Below are 20,394 nucleotides of genomic sequence, written 5' to 3' on the forward strand. Positions count from 1 at the left end.
AAGCTCTCACATTTCTTGGTGAGCCAACTGGGACCTGGGGGACTGCTCCCAGCAACAGGACCTGTTCTCCAAATGGGTTCACATCACTGACACGAGGTGACTGAGCACTTTCTAAGAAGGGTTTCTTTGGCTGTGTGGGTCTGAGAGTTAGCCTTTTGCTTTGGCAGTGCAATAGCAATCCCAGCTGCTGTTGACTGTACTTTGTCAGCCTCCACTACCCTCCTGGCTATAGTGTAACTCCTCAAAGGTACCAAATAAATCTTTGTTAAGAGCATGGAATTTCAAAAGGTGCAAAGCACTTCAAAGATGGAATCCTGAGCTCTGGTCTCAGTGCACATTTAGAAGGGCCCATTCTGATGCCTCCAGTATCACTGATGTGCCTTCCTGCTGTCTTTTCAGATGGGAGTCACCAGCAAAGACCTCATTTATGCTTTTTCCAGCTCTTTTCTCTTTTTTAAAAAGACAGATTGAAAAAAAAAAAGAAAAGAAAAAACAAGTGTGGACAGTAGATTAGAAAAAATTAGGTCTCTCATTTGTTGTGATCAAAAAAGAAAATCTTTTTAAAAGGGTACAGTCTAAAAAGCATTCTGTACTTTCCTAATTTGTTCTTATGTACAAAGGTAGAATGAAAGTTTATACTCAAGATATGTGTTTATGAAATCAGAGTTTCATTTGAAAAATACTGTAAATTCCTATATAATTGTGGTATGTCTGTCTTAAACAGTAAAATAAATTAAGTTCTCATAGTGTTCAAAGCTTTAATCTTTAGATAATATTTTACATCTTTACAAAACTATGGAGAAGAAAACCTTCATAATGTAATGTTAAGTTTTCTGGTTTTGCTTTTCTATACATATGATTAAAATTTTATATTGATGATAATGTGATATTTGGTGCCAGGTTTGCTTTTGATTTTTTGTGCTTTTTAATATTAAATCAGTGTTAAAGATTATTTTTTTCACTGTTTTAATTTCAGATTTGGATTCTCTAACAGGGCATGCATTTCCAGGTAAAGTGGACAGTTAGATTAGATTGTTGTTTGTTTTATACTCAGTTTATTGAGTTTTCTTGGAGGGTGGGGGGAAAGGGGTGTTGTAAAATTTATTTGGTGTGCATCTGACAGCATTTTGTTACGTGTCAAAACTGTACTATTAGTTGGGGTTTTTTAGATTTCAGATAAATGAAGGAAAGGTAACAATTACATGCACTAGTTCAAAGAACAGAATTGAAAACTTGCATTAAATGTTAACTATTATATCATTAATGTAAACAATCCAAGGGGAGGGAAGAATTATTCCAAAACAAGTTCTAATGAAAAGATTTTAAGTTATTCAAACTTGCATGTGATTCTGTAAGGCAGGCAAAAAAAAAACCCCACTAGTCAGTACTTAAGGAAAGCAAAGATTCAAGAAATACAAGACTTAGTGTCTAGTTTTATTACTTGAAGTATGTAGGAAAGAGGTTTTGAATGGTAAGAACATTTTCACTAGAGAATTGAGAAAGAATGATAACACAATTACATTAATCCTATGGATTCTACTGTACACGCACATTGTTTTCTGCTGTGTGGAACTTAAATTTAAAAATAGTACATTCAGTTATAACTGTACTTCACAATTCAAATATTTTGGGTTGGGAAATTTTTAGCAGAAATACAAGAGCAGAGAATGTGATGCTAAGTAATCATGTGAACTTCTGTGTTTCTTGTGTGGAGATTTTGGCACAGAAGGAATATAAATGAGCACTGGCTGAAATAAAGTAAATCTCTGCTGCAAATATGTGGACTCTTTCTGCACTCAAAATTTTCTTGAATAATCCTTCAGTTGAACAGGCTGTGAAAACTGAGGCAATATTTGTATAACAAAGAGATTTAGTCAAAATTTGGGATGATACTTATCATTAGAATGGTATTACTATTTATTATGTCATTGGCTTCCAAAGCAGTCTAGTGCATAGTATAATATTCCTCTTTCAGTTTCTCCTCAAAGATAATTCTTGAAAAAATATGGGACAGTAGATTGATTTGAGGTTTTCCAAGCATTCCTGCACTGTAGGCATTAAGTATGCTGTAAGATATGGATCAAAAAAAGACCAACAGAACAAAAAAGTTTAGAAGTTCATTATAATGAAATTTGTGTGCAGTATGGAGCAGATCTGAGTACAGATCTGTCAGAGTTATTTGTACTTAAATACAGCAGCACAACAAGTGCGGTCTGTTTGAGATGTCAGAAGACTGTAAATGCAGATTTTGGCATTTTCATCCCAGATGAGAAAACTCTTATTCTGAGTATTTTGGTTTGGTTTGAGTAAGGATACCCATGGAATAATATACTGCTTAATTAGGGCCATCTTGTAAATTTGATCCTCATAGGTGCTATCAAATGTATGCATGTGTCACCAAAATAGACATTGAGATAAGCAGGATCAGTAGATTTTTTTTTTTTCTACTTTTTACAGGTTGAGTCTGCTTTTGTTTTTGCATGAATATTTCATGTTACTAGATGTTGCTGTCATGGTGTGTCCCATTCTTACTTTGTAATATGACAACATAATCATAATGAGCAATACTGAAAACAGACCCTTATATTGATACATATGCTTCAGAATTATGGCAAAGATAAATCATCCTTATTCTGCATGATAAAAGTCCTGAATTGCACAACAGGTGACTCACATGCCTGCATTACATTCCAGGTGTAGCTGTGCACAAATCTATCCAATGGCCCATTATGTAGCACAGACAGAAATATCTTAGAATCTAACACACTGTCAAAGGGATGTAGGAGAGTAGTATAGGCAGGCAATAAGCATAAAAGCCTGGTGTGGACTTCACTTAAATAGATATTTATTCGGAGACTCACAATATGAACTTGCTACAGTGCAGCTCACATAAATCACTAGAAGATCCATCTCTCATTTTATGCTTTATTTGACAGAGTTAAGACGTACTCTTTTCACATAAAAGGGCAAAAGTAGCAGAATGTTCTTTCTTGCCTTCAGCTTTACATATATTTAATAATCAAGTCATGATAGTATTCTGCTAAAATAGTGCAGAATGTACAGTTACAGGTGTAGCTACATTAAAAACCAAAGGGGATGCTTATGTATGTATGCTGGAAAACACAGAACAGTAAATCCTGATACCTATGTATTAACATGATTACTCTAGTTAGTCCAAAGTATGTTAACTTTCAGCAGATAGAAGAGATCAAGGTATTATTTATGCATCTTTAATAACAATTAGCTAATTAGCTGAGATATGTGTGTTAACAAGTGATTTGTATCTCACGCTGTGCAAACACGAACCAAACTCATTTGAGATTTCTATTTATCTCACCTTGGCAAAAACCACAACCTTTGAGCTATTCCAGCAGGATTCATTAACAAGACCTCTAAGGGTATGGTGATCCAATAGTTTTTCACTTGACCCTTGGCCAGTGCTCTGCAGGAGCAGAGCATGAAATGAGTCCCTTTCTTAAGTCATGTAGCAGTGTCAGTGAAATGCTGAGTGGGTGCTACTGCCAGACCCTTAGCAGGGCAGACAGACCAAACCTGCCTCTGCCTGACCTAATCACACAGGTTCCAGGGCAGGAGGGGTTTGCATCCATCAAGATGACTTTAAATTCATGTAAGTTCCCATTTGGATACAACTGCTTTGTGAATTTCAGGATAAGAGGAAGTACTTTCCCTATCACCACTGGCCCCATCGTGTTTTCTGTAGATTTCTACAATCTCTGCTACTTCAGAGACAGATCAGAATAAACCACACTAAAGTATCTGTCTGGTTTTTATGTGAAGGGAAAAAAAAATTCTTTATAACCCTTGCAGTTGATCAGCTGAAACCCTAAAGTATGAGATTTGATTATAGTCATTGTCTTAATGCAGAGCTGCAAGTGTTATGGGCATGTTGAGAACTTCCAGAAGCTGGATTAAAGCATCTCTTTTACAATGATATCTAATCTCGTCCTAAAGCTCCAAGCAATGGCGAGTCCACCAGCTCCCCTGGTAAGCCATTCCAATATTTAATTACCCTTAGTGCTAGGAAATGTTGTGGAAAGGTTGAACTTGTCTATTTTCAGCTGCCAGTCTTCCTTTTGCTATGCCTTTGACAGCAACACTGAAAATTGCCCCTTTTTCAGGTATGTTTTCTGAACAAGTGTCTGTGACAAACTGCAGTGACCTGTTGAAAGGTCTCTGTGCAGAGAAGCTGTGTCACCTGGCCTGATGAGCTTATTGCCTTGATCTGCAAACCTGGCCTCTTTCATAGAATTTCACAATTTTATTAACCCTATGACTACTAAAAAATTTTGTACGGTAGTCAAGATACCTTTCAACTTTTGTTCTGGTAAATTTGAATTATTGTACTCTTTAAGGCTCACACTGTAAGACTGGTTTTCTGACAGCTGTCCTAGGAAAACCTGATTTTCAAAAACTATGAGAATATATTCATGTAGAAATTTGTAAATGCTGTATATAGAAGTAAATTACTTTTTTATTTGTACATAACACTTCCTTCTTAATTCTCCCTTTTTAAGGATTTAGCTACAGTTCAGGTTACAGTGATTATCTGTGTCAAGCAAACCAAGTGGTAATCCTAAAAGGTAACTGACATTTGAGTTGAGGAATGAGCATTTTTTCCCTGGTCTGATGTGGCTAACATGAGATTTGAGGTGGAAGGGAATGCTCTTATGGCAGCATATGTAACCTAGCAGTTTCAGTCTGGTGAAATCTGGGTGGGCACTGAGTTTTGGGTGATCATTAGTCCAAAGAAGAAGGAGAATTAGCCAGGATGTCTCTAAGCAGTGGGATGAAAAAAAGGGATGAGACTTTAAAGCCCCATTTAAATGCATTCCTCAGACTGCATCCCTATAACTATTATCTTGCATTAGCTCAATTAGAAGATTAAGAATGTACCTTTAACACAGAGGAGCTCCATGGTGAAGAGAGTTAATAGCAGCTGTCTGCTTTGATTTCCACGGGCTGTAAAGAATGCCTATGAATTCCTGTCCTGGATCACATAAAAATTAGTTAGGTGCCACCTGAGCTAGGAATCTACAGAAGGTAATTCAAATGCATCTTCTGCATCTCTTGCTGATTTTTCTTTTAATTCAGCTTTAGCATATAGTGTTTGCCCTTTTCCCTGCTACCACCCCAAAGTAGCCAACTGGTCAGTAAGATCCACAGACTCTGTTTTGCATTGTGTTAATGATGAATGCTGCTTTGCTGCAATTCATCTAAATAGGCTTGAGGTTTTCTGAAATACCTCAGGGACACAGATATTATTTTTTTCAAAGACTTCTTCACTGTTGGCATGTGATGCTAGATTTCAGCTTCTTTTTTTTTTTTATTTTTTATTTCTGAAAGTCCTTTAATAGTCTAGGGAACAGATTGTTGTCTTCAGCACTGTCAGTAAAACTAAGATAGTGTTAAGTGGAATGAGCGTTCTCAGGTCTTGAATAATAGCTCGAGCTATGGTAGGAACTTGGCATGTGCAGTCCTGGGGGAAGAGTGTCTCAAATGCTAATCAAATATGAACTCAAAATATCCATTCTAATTCCTGGCTGTATCCCATCAAGGTAGTGGTCAGTGACCTGCTCATTTTCCAGAAGAAAAAACACTTTGTCTATATAATGAGCATCATTTAATGAATTAGTTAATGGCCTGTTGAACTGTGCACTTTCCTAATCACAGATCTGCTAGGTCAAAAATTTAAATGGACATTTCATTCAGTACACCAGTACTGGGTATTGTGGTTGAAATAAAAGTTTATCTCCGTGTCTTCTCAGCCATATTAATTGCAGGTACTGTAGCATTTGTGTCAGAAGCACAGAAAGTCTCATCTTTATCCTTTTTCTCTGCCTTTGCCCAAAGTATGTGTAGGGTTTGGTAGAAAATGAAGATTGTATGGCTTAGGACAAATAACACTGAGTGGAATTTAGTTCAAGAGTATCAACAACAGAATATCAAAGTTCAGTGCTATTTGATTAGAGCTGACAGATTTTTAAAGAACAAATTTGGAGAAAATACTATTTTGCAGCTAGTTTTGGCTAACTATCATCTTGATTTTATTTGGGGAAATGCTTGCCTAGTGAATTGAATCTGCTAAGTGTTGGAGTTTTTTTTTTTTAATTTCTACAGAATTTCAGTAACATTATTTTTAATCTTCAAAAAAGTAAGATCTGTCAGCTTAGGCTGGAGACAAGCTTGAGTTTAAAAAAAAAAACGAGTAAAAAAAAAAAGTAACCCAAAATAGAAAATGAAAGTCTTCAAGAGGGTGGAGTATAATGAGCTAGTACACAAAACAAAACTAAAAAGGTCACTCACAGCTGAGCTCCTTTTGAGCTTCTATAAAATTGAATGGACAGAATCACAAACTAAAAATAAGTTATCTTGCATTTATTTTATTCATCTAGTATAGACTTTATCCAAGTTCATAACTTCTTTAGTTCTGTTAATTTCTTCCAGTTCTGTTTGGCCCTTGATGTTTTTTTTCTCAAGTAAAAACCATGAGGAGAAAGTTTGTGTGTACTTCTCTTGCCTTTAGAGTCTTAGTTGGGATGTAACTGTGCAAGTCCTGCTGTTCAAAAGATCAGTTTTCCAGATGAAGCTGCAGGTAAAAAAGCAATTATTTTGTACCAACATGAAAAGTCTGCTCTGGGAATTTGTACTTGGGGGGGAAGGGGGAGGTGGTGGATATTAAAACATTATTTCAAATTGATTGAATTTTTCTTTATTTTGTTTTGTTTCTGAGCTCCTTCAGGCTCCTGGTCCAAAATAGCTCATATGTTTTCGGTCTGGGTTGCTCTGGAGCCTGCCTCTCCTGGGTCAGTGAGCACTGAGCATTGCAGGTCACTGAGCAAACCTTTCCAGGGGTGGGGATGCAGATGTGCTCTGGGGATGCTGGGCTGGGGCATGCACAGAGTGCTGGTGTGTGCTCACTCTAGAGTGCAACCCAGCCATGGAGGTACAGAGATGGGGAAACAAATGAAAGTGCCTAATCATGCAGGAACTTGACAGTTGTGTGATTCATTCCTGTATTCAAATGCTAATTTCTATATCCTCAATCTCACCTGTTTAGTTTCCACCTAAATATATGCAAAAAGCAAAAATGAAAGGGATGTATGCTTTTCTTGAAAATATGGCAATTTCAGAGGTGCAGGAACTATATACTCCTGAACTTGGGAGTCTCACAGAGACATTGATGGTGGTATTGATGCATTGCCACATGAATTTATTTCACTCTTTAGGATTACTTGGTCTCATTTCTTTGGCTCTCACCTATGATTCATACTTGTTTAACAAGAACTGTATAAAGGGCTGTTGATACAGAGGTATTGCAGGTACTACTAGTAATTTCTTAGTCATTTATATAACATAAGTTATACAAAGTCTTAATGAGTTCTGCACAATTCTTGATCTTGTTTTATGTGAAGTCAATGATTATTTTTTAGTTAATTTAGTTAATAAAGAGCTTTTAATTAATTCTTTTTTAATATTTTATTAATTATTGGTTTTAAGTGCTCTGGGGTATTTCATGTTAAGGGTACAGGATGAATCAGAGTAATTATATGTACCTCATTCATTACCACCAAACAGAACTTTAAGGAACTAAAAGAAATAAAAAAAATATTTGGACTCTACCAGATCCTGCAGAGCTACATGGTGTATCTCTGATTTGCAAATGCATGAAGTCATGGCATGAATCTTCTTTAATGAATCATGTATTTTTTAGAAATATCTAAATTTTAATTATTTGAAAGCAGCAAGGGCTACAGTATTTATGATATTGGGTTTGTCAAATTATCCCCAATGTTCAGTTAAGGCAGCAATTTTTCCAAACTGTCATTCAACTATTCTCAGTGTGGGCTCTGTTTTTAGACTGTGATGCTGCAGGAGCTTGTTGCAGCACTACACAATGTTAAAAGAAACAGGTCAAAGGAAGACTTTGAAATGCTAAAAGTCTCCTAAAAGAAGTATAATCGGGTGTTTTAAACTAATAGTCCACAAAAACTCATATGAAGAAAGATATCAAATTGGAATTTGAGCCAAAGGCAAATCCTTAAGGAGGACAATTTAATTTTATTATTGAAAAGAGGACAACCATGCTGGCAGTCAAAGGTTCTCTCCTTGCAAGCTTTGACTCCTCATCTAAAACCTGCTGTCTTCAATTTCCTCATTTTGATGGCATGGATTAAATGTACATTGTTTTCACAGGTAGATATACAAAATGCTTTTAATTAATCAGGTAGTAGCTTCTCAAATACAAATATTAAATATCCTGTATTGATGGGGTTTGCATTTACTGTCATTATGTACTGTCCAATGTTACTCCTTGGCTACATGTTTAGGCCTGCTCGTAGCAGCTGAAGGTTGTACTTAGAATATTGTACAAAATAAGCAGTTGATACTAGTACATATTCTTCTCACATATATATATATAAATATATAAAATTCACAGGACACACTATAAATCATGACTGTTTTTATCCTCAGTGGCCAGTTATGTAATCTAGCAGCACTTTTTAATGAATTGTAGTTGTTTGCTGTATGCAAAAAAAATTAAAAAATTGTTTCTATTTTCATTCTAATTTTTATAGGTATTAACTTATCAAATATCATTTTCCCTAAAATTATATCACCTGAGAATAATTTTTAAATTTATAGTTTTGAAATATATATTTATTTCAGACCTTTAAATTTTTCCTTTTCTTGAAATGAGCTGTTGGAGCTGTGAATTACAAAAACTATCCAAGGAGAATAGATGTTCAGATTACTTTCTATGAGCAAAGTGATTCTGCCCAGAAGTTTTATGTATTGAATAGATCACAAGTCAGGTATTTCTTTGCTGTTACAAGATTTTGACATTAATAAATCATACTGCTATATAAACACATTCTTATGAAAAAATTAAATGACACACTCAAAGTTAAAATGCCACAAGCAGTCTTTACTACTTCAAAGTAAATTTGCTGATAGAATTTAAATTTAATTTTGACATAGCTCTAGAATGGTTTCCTTATTCCAATTTCAGCCAAGGAAGTGATCATAATGATCAGAGATGATAGGAGCTGGTGCTTTCCATGGTTGTCTCTACCTCTAAATAAATATGGCTGTATTTCCTGTAATCATAAATTTTGGAGGTGTTGTGTAAGGCTTATCTGTCAAGATCAGTGACTTGTGTATGTCTGTTTGATTTTAATGCAAGACTAGGCACTGTTAATTAATATGGAGATGACTTTTTACGGTTCTGGTGGTTAGCAATCAATTTTTCAGAGAGAGAAGTTACTATTCTTGTTAGTTTGGCAGGGATACTCAACCTCCCTCATAGGTCAAGAACTGGTTATTGCTGTGATTATGAGTCTGTCAGAGGGGATTGCAGCATTTGTCCTGTAGGATAATAAAGGCTCATGCACTATTTCAGTAGCATAATCTAATCTAATGCTCATTTATTGTGTATGTTCAACTGCAGGATAAAAATACCCTTGTAATAATTACTCTGGTAGGTGTAATGCTTTTTTCTTTTTATATCCACTGAACGTTTCAGCCTTCATCAAAGTGCTAGATCATAGGTGATTAGTTGGTATGAATGAGGTGACAGGCTGTACATATTTGTTTGGATGGATGTAGAAATAGAGGATTATTTCCCTGTGTTAGGATCTTTGGCTGTAAGAAATCATGCATTGCATTGTAGCTGGAAAAAAGAAGCTAACTGCCATGTTTACATTTTATATGTTCTTTGGGTGGAGTTCATAAGTAGAACACATTACATCTTACTCTTGATCCCTGAATTGCTCCTGACAAATAATCATGCAACCTACCCACATGACAAGTGATTGTGCTCCAGCATCACAGCTTCTTTTCCAGCTACCTGTGCCAGTTTCTGTTTTTGGTGCACTTGCCAAAATGAGAAAATAACTTAGAAGTCAGATAAATTATCTGCATCCTTATATCATGTATAATTAATTAATTCTCAATGGTGAAGTAAAAAAAAACCAATTCTTTTACCTTCTGCATATTTTTGTAGCAAGGAAAATCTATGAGGAGTTGAGTGCCTTAGGGTCCTTGACAGGGGCTCAGCTCAGGAGAACTTCAGAGCCATCACTTCATTACAGAGTCTATCAAATGCATTGTCCAATATAGCTTGCTTTCAAAAGCATCCATTTCCCATGGACAGGTGGTGATTCACTTGCTGACATCAATCAGATTTCTCCTTCAGAAGGAATTCTTCCACCCTCACTGAGAAAATAGTATAAGACATCATTCTTTGCAAGGCAAGGATAGCAAGCAGGCTGCAATCCTATACTTCCAGTAGGTAGAAAATGATGGTGCTCCCTGTGATATTTAGACCACAGCTACTCAAGTGTGAAATTTCAGAGTACCTTTAGTGAGAATATTAGTTCTGCTGTCTTTTTAAGTTCTTATTTTAAATTTTTTTCACTTTTTTTTTTTAATTTAAAAGTTCGGAGCCAGATGTTTTTAAAAAGCACTTTAAAGTGATTCAGATTAATAACAAGATACATGGAACCATTGGGGAAGCAAAAGACTTACAACTCTGGGAGTATGTCAGCAGTGTGTTAAATTAGTAACTTTGTGTAGGCTCAATATGAGACTTAACAGGTGCCCCAGATATGGTGTGCTGAATCTCTGCATTGAAGTGAATTTTATTTTGGTAACTGAGAGGAGGAAGGAGAGAAAGAAGGAATTGGCCAGTGAAGAAGCTCCTTCTGCACATTCCAGAAAGAATCAGACTAACATGAGAGACAGGCCAGCTTCAGATGCCTTTCACTGGATCTCCTGCACAGCAAGGAGAACTAGATTTGTATGTGGTGAGTTGAAAATGGTAGAGAATCCTGTGTAATACAGGTGAGAAGAGAAAGAAGCATGTCTAATGTTCTGCATGTCTAATAAAATCTATGCCTTCCTCAGCATTTCCAGCATTTTGTCTGCTTAGAGTCCTACAAGACACACTTTTGTATTTCATAAACTGCAAGGACAATGAAGTCCCTAGAATGGAAAGCAGCTATCTTAGCTAAGTTATGTTGCCTGTTGCTATGGAAATGGTAGCTCATGAATTTTTATGTAAGTGCTTGAGGTACAATACTTATGACATCTTATCTAAAAAACAAGGTTTATACTTCATCCACCATCAGGTTTTTGCTTTATTTTAATGACAATATTAGGCAGTAATCCCCAAGAGCAAATGTTGAAATAACATACATTCCATGGAAATATCTTTCATCATAATTAACTGGGCAATGTTTGAATTGCAACATAATCAGGAAGTTATCAGCCTTTGAATCTGATTTTTATATCCATTGCTGATGTTTTGAATATGTACAGTTACAGGAAAATGCAAATCATTTTTAGCAAACATTATTTATTCTGCATGTTGCAATTAAGACTCTACCTGCCTTCTTTCAGTATCACCTTTAGATCATTTTTTTCTTTCAGGATGAGATGTAGCAAAAAACCCTCAATATTAAGAGAAGCTTCAGAAATAAAACCCAAGCCCTCATAACTTCTATCCAAAACTTCCTTTCATGTTACATCTTATAAAACATTCTCACTGAATAAAGCCAAAAATTTGTTTTCTTCCTGCAGAGAAGTACTTGCATTCTCATAACACTTTCCACATCATGTAAGATGCACACACTGTACCTGTTATTTCTTACTTAATAGAAAAGTGTTATATTTGTCTTGAAATCAGAGACCGGAATTTGAAACTCATATTTTTCCCATTATTTTAGCAAATTATGTAGTTGCTAAATAAACAGAAATATCTATCTGCAAGAGATCAGAAACAAACTGAGCAAAAGAAATTTTCCCTGGAACACTATATTTATGTTAAGCATGTGATCCTAGTAAGGTAACTGAATATTATACAATGAAAGCAATTCTTTAGGAATGTGGAGATGCTGTAGTGTCTTCATCTCAAAAAATCAGAGAGCAAGTGCATTCCTTGGGCAAGCAAGTCAACAACTAACACAAGACCTGCGCAGTGTGGCTTCAAGCATTGCTGGGATTTTTGTCACAGTAACAGAAGGAAATTATAAGTAGTCATAAAAAATTTGTCTTTGCTCTCTCTTTTCTTCAATCAAACTTTCTTCCATGTCTGTAATTATCCAGCCTCCTCTATTGTAGGACTAGGTCACCCCTTTTTTTACATCTGGTCTGAGTCTCAGTGCAGCAGTTCAGTGAGCCATGCTGCCCAGTGCCTGTTACTGCACCTGCCCCAAGGAGCTGATGTGGGCTGTGCTCTGAGTCCCCTCTCTGGTGTGTGGCCATCCACACAGCCAAGTGCCAGAGCACTCCCTGTCTGTGTGCCTGGGTGTGTTTCAAGGACTTAGGCTGGCAATGCATCTTTCCCAAAAACCAGTTTGGATGCAGGCATCTTATTAGAGGAAGTGGAAGAGGGGATGAAAGGTTTCAGTGGTACAAACCAGAGCTGTGTATTCACAGCTGGCCTCAAGGCCTGTGTGATATTTCATTTACACGAGCTCATGGTTTAACCCCAGCCAGCACAACCACTCACTCACTCCCCTCCAAGGGGAGAGAATTGAAAGGGTGAAAGTGAGAAAACTCCTGTGTGGAGATAAAGACAGGTTAATAGGTAAAGCAAAAGCTGCACACACAGGCAAGGCAAAGAATTAATTCACTACTTCATTCAGCTGTCCTCAAGAAAGGTCTCCATCATGTGTAATGCTGACTTGTGAAGACAAAAGGCATCACTCTCAATGTCCCTGCCTTCCTTCTTCTTCCCCCAGCCTTGTCCTGACACATAGGATGTGAGATATCCCTTGAGTCATTTGGCATCAACCATCCCAGCTGTGTTCCCTCCAGGCTCCTTGCGCACCCGCACCCTCCTCACTGGTGGCATGGAGGGAGGTGAGGAGCAGAAAAGGCCTTGGCTCTGTGTGAGCACTGCTCAGCAATAACAAAAACACCCCTGTATTATCAGCTCCAAAACACAGCCCCACAGCAGCTGCCGTGAAAAAAATTAACTCTACCTCTGCCAAAACCATGGCTACATGTAAATAGAGTTGAATACAGGTATAATCCTGAGCAAAAGTCTGCCCTGGTACTGAGACACTGTCTCGTTCTGACTGTTGCACTTGTTTCTTCTCTAATCATCAGATAGCCAAGTTTTCCCTGTTAGGGCCTGCACAGGACTGGGGGGCAGCTCCTCCCCTGGTGTGCATTATTGTAATGACTTTGAAGGTAATTGAACCATGACACTTTACATTGGCTGAGAAAAGGGTGCACTTCTCTGCCATTTCCCTCCCCTGTCTACCATGAGGATGACCCAATTCACCTTCACTCTCTAATATCTATGGAGCTTTCTAAAGATATTAAAGTCCTAGCTCAGAATATTCTGACTTGTTTTAAAACAAAAGCTTTCAGCCATTCCTGCCTGGTCTCACAAACAACTTTCCTTGCATGATCTGGTTCCTTTCAATTAAACAAGATTTGTTGCCAGGAACTTGTCTTCAACTACATTTATTTTCCAGTAATTTCTGCAATCCTTCTGCTCTGATTTTTCTGTTACTTGTTGGTGTAATTTAAGATGAGGAATACATTTCACTCTTTCAAACAAACCCAGTTACTGTTCCAATTAAGAAAGTGACAGGACTCTCAAGTAAGGATTTGCTTGGTGCACTGACTTCTGTCAAGGTGGATTATAGCTGTTTGTTGATTGTCACACATTTTAATGATATCAGTGAATTTCATGGTCTGAATAGATGCTACACTTTTCACTCCTCATATACTCTAAAAAGTTAAACAGTGTGTTATTTTGCTATTTAAGATCATAGCTTTCTGTTTTCTTGACCTCTTTCTATTTTAGTGCTTAGTCTTTAAAATATTGCCTACAGTTTGCATGGCCTTTTGCAAACCTTTCCAAAACATTTGTTATGCAATAGGAGACGTGTCTGCAATAAAAATTACAGATATGATTATATGAATGTTTCAATCTTTTTATGTCTTTGAAGGCATCTTTTTTTATTGAGGCAAAAGCACATTTTGTGAACAAGATCTTTCTCATGTGAATACCAAAATCTTAGTCAATTTGCACAATACAGCAAATTGTTTTTTCTTGAAATAGAGGTGTTTGGGGTGTTTGAGATATTTTCCACACATACATAGCTGAAGTCAAACCTATTTTCCCATCACTACTAGATATGCAAAGAATGCTAGATAAGTTTCAGCCATGTTAAGACAAGACAAAAATATAGCTATCACTATATTAAAGCATTTTCATAGAAGACTTTGTATTCTTAATATTTCTGAAAAGTATACAAAATTAATGTTGTATAAACATATAGACATTCTGGACCAGATTTAGTATAACTTTCTTCTGGATTGTTAGTGCAACTCACTGTTCTCAAATCCTAAGTTCCACATCCCTAGGAACTGCATTGCTGATTTGCCTGAGTTTTTATTACCAGACTTTGGCATGGAAGCAAGTATGAGCAATAGCTGGAAGTAAATATAAGCATAGCATAGCATGGCAGGGCCTCCCTTAGAGCAAGTAGGTCACTTCTGAAGCTGATTTCCATAAATTAGACAGTAGAGAAGTACAGCCTGCGGCAGGACAATGGCTGCTGGAAGTTCTCAGCTCTGAGTTTGCAGTTCTGGATGTGAGCCTCTCCACCCTGCACCCATATGGGTGTGGGAAAGGGGAGAGCAGTGCCCTTCACCTTTTGTGCCCTGCTCTCCAGGCTTCAAATTGCTCAGCACTATGGGCAGCTCAGCCCACACTGAGCACCTTGTGCTCTGGGTGAGCTCTGGGCCAGGGCTCAGGGCTGTGCAGTGCCATGTGTCAGATGGTGAATCAATGCTGGGCTCACAGACTAGTCAGGCATTGTGGTGTAAGGGTTCCCCATGTGTCCCTACATGTATGAGTCATCTGCTGCAGGGGCTTGGGGTTAGAAATAGTCTACACAGGTAGTAAAGAATATTGTTAGTAACTACCTTCTAAAAATGGTTGTCATATTTGTTTTGCTTTGCAAATTCACTGCTTGTTTTCCTAAAAGATAATTTCAAGTCTTGCTAAATCACCCTAGATGACTATTCATCTTAAGTTGGGGCAAAATGAACAGAGTTAAAACTGACAAGGTTTGGTTGCAGGAAGGCTGAGTTAAAACTGACAGGGTTTGGTTGGGACGGGGGAAGGCAGGGGCTATGGGTATTTCTTTGCAGTATGTCACAGATGAGTGTGGGAGGTTGTGCCATCAACTACCAAATTTGGGCCTTACAGAAAAACTTGTTTGGAAGAGGAGACAGCAGGGAAGAACACTGCTTCCAAGCAGTGACCAGTGTGTCTGTCTCTCATGTTAGTCTAACTGTTCAGGTCAACTGTTTTTCTGCAGTGGAGATACAGAACAAGAACTTTTGAAATGAAAAAGATTTATTCTTTGGATTTTACTCAAGAGGAAAAAACATCAGCTGGGATTTAATAAGACTTGCCTGGTTCATTTCGTTTTTCCTTTCGAAGAAATTCACTGTGGAATCCTTGACATGATTTATTTGCACATTAAGTATCTGATTCTACATTTGATTTTCAGAGGTGACATTCATTCCACCTAACTCTAAGTATTTACACTCTAGGTGGATCTGTTAAATCAAGTTACCTCAGACTCTACAGTAAATGGAGAGAAGCAAATATTTTCAGGACAAGATTCATCTGTCCTATTTAAGATGTCTGTTTTAAGATTAGATGAATAGCAGCCTATTCACCCAATAGCACTTTATCTCCACATTGTCTGCATTTGGACTCAAGAGTGTTTCCAAGATTCATTTAGGCAGCTGAGTTTTGTTCTTTTTGAGCTGAATAAACACATAAGTTATGTTCAGGCTTCTAAAGTACATGGAAGTATTTTGGTAGAATTATAGCCAAGTAATATAAATCTCTTTTTGGGGTTTTGATGAATGATAAGTAAATGCTTTTTCCATCAGCTACTCTGCATAAGAATTGATAAGGTATCAAGTATACAGGCAAGTCTTAATTAACCAGGATAACTGATGAGCATGATAACATGCACAAAATTAGTTTCTATTTAGGCAAATGGAAGTACTGAAGTCTAATTCCCCATGAATTGTGTTCATTGTCTGACTTTTCATCCCACATAACAGCCCATACAGTGGAAAATGTTGTTGCTACCCTGCAGCTGTGGAGCATTGCTCAGCTAATACCCGTGTGCCATCTGGGCACTTAGCTGCTGCCAGCTCCAGTGTCATGCCCTGATTCTGCCTAAGTGGAGTCACTATTGTGCATTTCCCTGATGAATTTTCTGATTTTCACAAACTATCTCTAGTAATTTTTATTCCCTTTTAAATTGGGTCTTGAGTTCACAGTTAGTTGCAAAAACTGCCAAACCAATGGACAATCTGATTGCACAAGTCAGGTCTTCTTAAAGTTCTATGCCAAAAGTACAAATAAGGAATATGTAAATGAGAACATGGAGTGAAATGGCAGTTGCAGACACTAATATTAATGATGCTCTGGAAAATGGAGGTGAAAGTCCTTAAATTCATATTTATTTGAGTGATAAATCTTTGTAACACAGTGCATAGGTAGGCAACTAAACATGGGGTCAGTCTGTACAGAATTTCCTTGGGTCAGTCTGCAGCGTAACAAACCTTCGGATGGAAAAATGCCAGATTTAGTAAGTGAGAATCCAGTGTTTGAAGTATTGTTACAGACACTCATTGCCAGGAAAGGAGGCTGAATTGAGCATGGTGTTGGTAGCAGGCGTGGAAGGCACAGCTGGAAGGGCTCGGGCAGCAGCCCCTGTTGGCTCTGAGCTGCCGCCAGCCGGGCGAGCAGACACAGCCCTGCCCGGGCAGGGACCTCGCTGCTCTCAGCTCCCCTTGGGGGCACCCTCAATGCTGCTCCCACCTGCCTCTGCACTGCAGTTAGCTCAGCAGTGGAACTTCTGTACACTGAACCCAGCTTTATGCTCCCATTCTTTGTTTTTTATATCTTTTTGCATAATAAATTTTAGCTGAGCAGGTACATGGTCTTTTTTAGCACAAAGAGCTTGGCAGATCCTCAGGTGGATAAACAGGCTTAATAGTGTAAAAACTAAGCTAGATCAATTTAAGATGGCCAAACCAGGCTCCCACACTGTAATTCATGGTTCTTCTAGATGTCTATATTTACAGTCATTTTGCTCAGCCTCTGAGCTGGTCATTTGTGAGCAAGTTTCAAGCCAAAAAACCTTGCAACCATATTTAATGTGATACAGTTTGGAGCTAGAAAAGCCCTGCTGGGGACTGAGTTCAAGCCCAGCACTGTGCTAATGACAGCTTACAGGGTTATCACGTGGAAGTTGGCTCAGGCATAATCATCAAAGCCTGGCAAAATTCTTTACAGAAACCCTCAGTACCAATAATCTCATGCTGTATTTTACCTGCAGTTTGTAAAAAGGAAGAGCTGGCTGAAACATTAAGCTAACTAATAAGGCTTGCAGAAGAACAGGATTCAGAAAACATCATTAAAGCAGATGATAATTGTGAACAACACCTCTTCAAATATGATCTTTAAGACTGAATAGAGTGCCACTTAAAATGCACTTCTAAAAGTGGGCTCTGTATCCAACTGCCTGAAAGAAATCTCACGAGTACTTCTACAGCTCTAATCATGATGCTGTGCTTTTCAGGCCTTTTTTGCTGATCCTGGCTTAAAAGGTCAGACATGTAACATTCATTACTTTGACCTAGCAGCATCAGACATTTGTAGCAGTTAACTCTGTAGCTATTATTCTCTAAACACTTGGAGTGAAAGCTAGAAGCTTTAAAGTCCTGACTTTTGAGTTTTCTCATGTTTCAACAAAAAGATTTGTCTATTGAAAATGACACAAACTATGTCTTGAGTCTATCAATAAGTCTCTAATGTAGAGTGGGAATAGAAAAACAGAAACTGGCTGCCAGAAACAATTCTTACACAACTAAAATACACAAGTGCATATTAGAAGCACAGGATTTGGGATTTTGGGCGGTTCTCTTTTATTTTTTTGTGTATTTATTTATGGAAAAATATCTCTCCCCAAGGCTTAATGAAGTGCTTCGAACCTGAAAGGCATCAGGCTGAATATAAATTCACATTAGACATTTTAGTTTTGTCTCCATAGAAACTAAATGTTCAAAAGCGTTAAGTTATTTTTGTCTTTGGAGTATTTATGTGCCTCAGAATTTAGACATGTACTCAGAGGGAAAAACAATGATCTCAATAAAATTGTGTTGTCTTATGGACTATCAGCAGGTGAATGAGATGTATTTGAATGACTGGTATGGCAAAACTAAACCCTGGAAAGAGAGAAATTCAGAACTCTGTATTGGAAACAAACTAACCCTAATGTTCCATCAACCTGCAAAATCTTTAAAGTGAAATATATCCAATTTAGAATGTCCAGAATCATCACTTTCTTGCAGTTGTGCCTTTGAAATCTAATTGAAGTAAGAAAACCCATTGAAGGATTGTTGTCAATACAATTGGGTGAAATTTAATCTCAATTGATACTTTATTTCTCAGGAGAGAGATTATACTTTCTCAGAATCAAGGAAAAGCACCACTGCAGCTGAATTAAAGTTCACATTATTCGACTTCTTAATTTAGAGTTTTACTGCAGAAAAACTGTCATCCAAAGTAGGAGAGCTCAGAGAATGAAGAGGAAAAGGAAACCCATGCAGAGACAGAAAATTTCAACACAGAGCAGAGAACAAGCTTGATATTTATACAGATGCCGTCACACAAACACAAGCACTCATTACATCTTCATAGCAAAGAACTTCGCTGCCTCCAAGAAACAACACAGTAGTCTTTAATGCCTCTTCAAAGGCTTCAGGTTAACTAAAGAATTGCAACGCATTTAGTCTGGAGGTAATAAAAATCCATGAGATAGTAAAAAATGGTTTTAAGAAAAACATGGTAAGCTGAGTGTCATGGAAGGGTACACTGGAAAAGAGGTCAATTAGCAGTGGAAAGGAGTACAATAAACTTATGTGTTCCAGTGCACTCAGGGATGTGCCCCTTAATTGCATGGTAGTGTCAAAAAATGCCATTTTGTAGGCTAATTCTATGAGGTTAATTCTATGTCAAATTCTATGAGGTTATATTTTCTTAGGGTATACAAAGTAATTTTTTAAGGCAGGTAAATTTGAAGGCAATCTATTTATTAAACTCACTGAGCAAAGAGTATATGCTATAAATGGTGTGCTGTGTCTGGGCAGAAGGTAATCACTAAATCATACAAAACAGATGCAAACATTCTTTCTTTTAGCTAGAAAATATCTGCCTTATGAGTATGCTGTACTTTCATTGTTGCAGTGTCAGACTTGCAAAATTATTTCTTGCTTTAAGAATGACAAATATGCTGTCCCAATTTTATGAAGGGAAAATTGAACGGGATACGATGCTACACAAGAATACTGAAGTATAACTCTTCACTCATAAAAGATGAAGACAGGTTGATGTAGTATGCAACAGAGCTAATACTTTTCCAATCAGTGTAAATTCATAATATTCCATGTTTTTACGAGCAGGTTGTTAAAATCTAGAATCAAAAAATAATAAAAATTTTAAGGGATCTCTACATAACATCTGGTCCAGGTTACACTCAAATCAATGCCAACCTGGAGTATCTCAGGACCTTGTAGAGTCAAGTTTGAACATCTTCAAGGATGGGGATATCTTCAGCCTTTCTAGAAAACCTGGTCCAATATTTGAAAGCCTTCAAGAGTGCCCCATCAAGTCATACTCAACTCCCCACCAGAATTCCAAGTCCTTTTCTTGGGAGCAAAGGCAGCAAAGGTGCCTTGGAATCAATTGACCATCAGCCTCAGCTGAGGCAAGAGGCTATTACATGCCAGGTAAAGGACTTGCACACGAGTTTATTGTCAGCCTGTTTCTCTGCCAGGTTCTTGTGAATCCCAGTAACCATTAATAACCATGCCAATAAAGGCATTGTACTGACCTTTCCCCTGAACTGGTGCTGCTGACAGGGGACCTCCTCCTGCTGCTGACTGTCACCTCCTCCAGAAAGTAATGAAAGTGTTAAATAACTGAGTCCAGTTTTAAGGTATGGAGATGCCACTAGTATCCAGCCACTGGCCAAATTTTTTTATCAGCGATCACCATGCTGCAAACCCAGCTGTCCAGCTGATTTTGCCTTCACCATAAGAATAGGTAGTCTACCTATCCAAAGCCTAGCCTACAGATTTATGAATGGACATTAATTTTACTAATAATACATGGGATAATCATGAATATTAATGCATTGAATTTGTGTTACTCTTGCTGAAAACAGTATGCTTCCAGTACACAATTAGTATTTAGTTGGTACACTAGGATGTTTTTGGCTATGCAGCTGTTTCCACCTCAATTCAGAGTCTTTG

General features: G+C 37.5%; 1 protein-coding gene across 22 annotated transcripts in view; it reads left to right on the forward strand.

The window, feature by feature from the left end:
• The window catches only part of DLGAP2 (DLG associated protein 2), a 455,914-nt gene that overhangs the window by 300,833 nt on the left and 134,687 nt on the right, over window positions 1–20,394 (forward strand). For 9 of the 22 annotated variants that reach the window (XM_036380773.2, XM_054514363.1, XM_036380769.2 and 6 more), the window contains one exon: window positions 977–1,009. The exons of 8 other annotated variants lie outside the window; for them this stretch is intronic. In XM_036380773.2, the coding sequence (XP_036236666.1) occupies window positions 977–1,009 (33 nt within the window). Of the gene's footprint in view, window positions 1–976; window positions 1,010–3,885; window positions 4,006–20,394 lie in introns of all 22 variants that reach the window. 5 more of the 22 variants (XM_054514364.1, XM_054514365.1, XM_036380776.2 and 2 more) reach the window with 1 other exon arrangement.

This window comes from Molothrus ater, chromosome 3 (genome assembly GCF_012460135.2).
Source record: "Molothrus ater isolate BHLD 08-10-18 breed brown headed cowbird chromosome 3, BPBGC_Mater_1.1, whole genome shotgun sequence".
Taxonomy (NCBI): Eukaryota; Metazoa; Chordata; class Aves; order Passeriformes; family Icteridae; genus Molothrus; species Molothrus ater.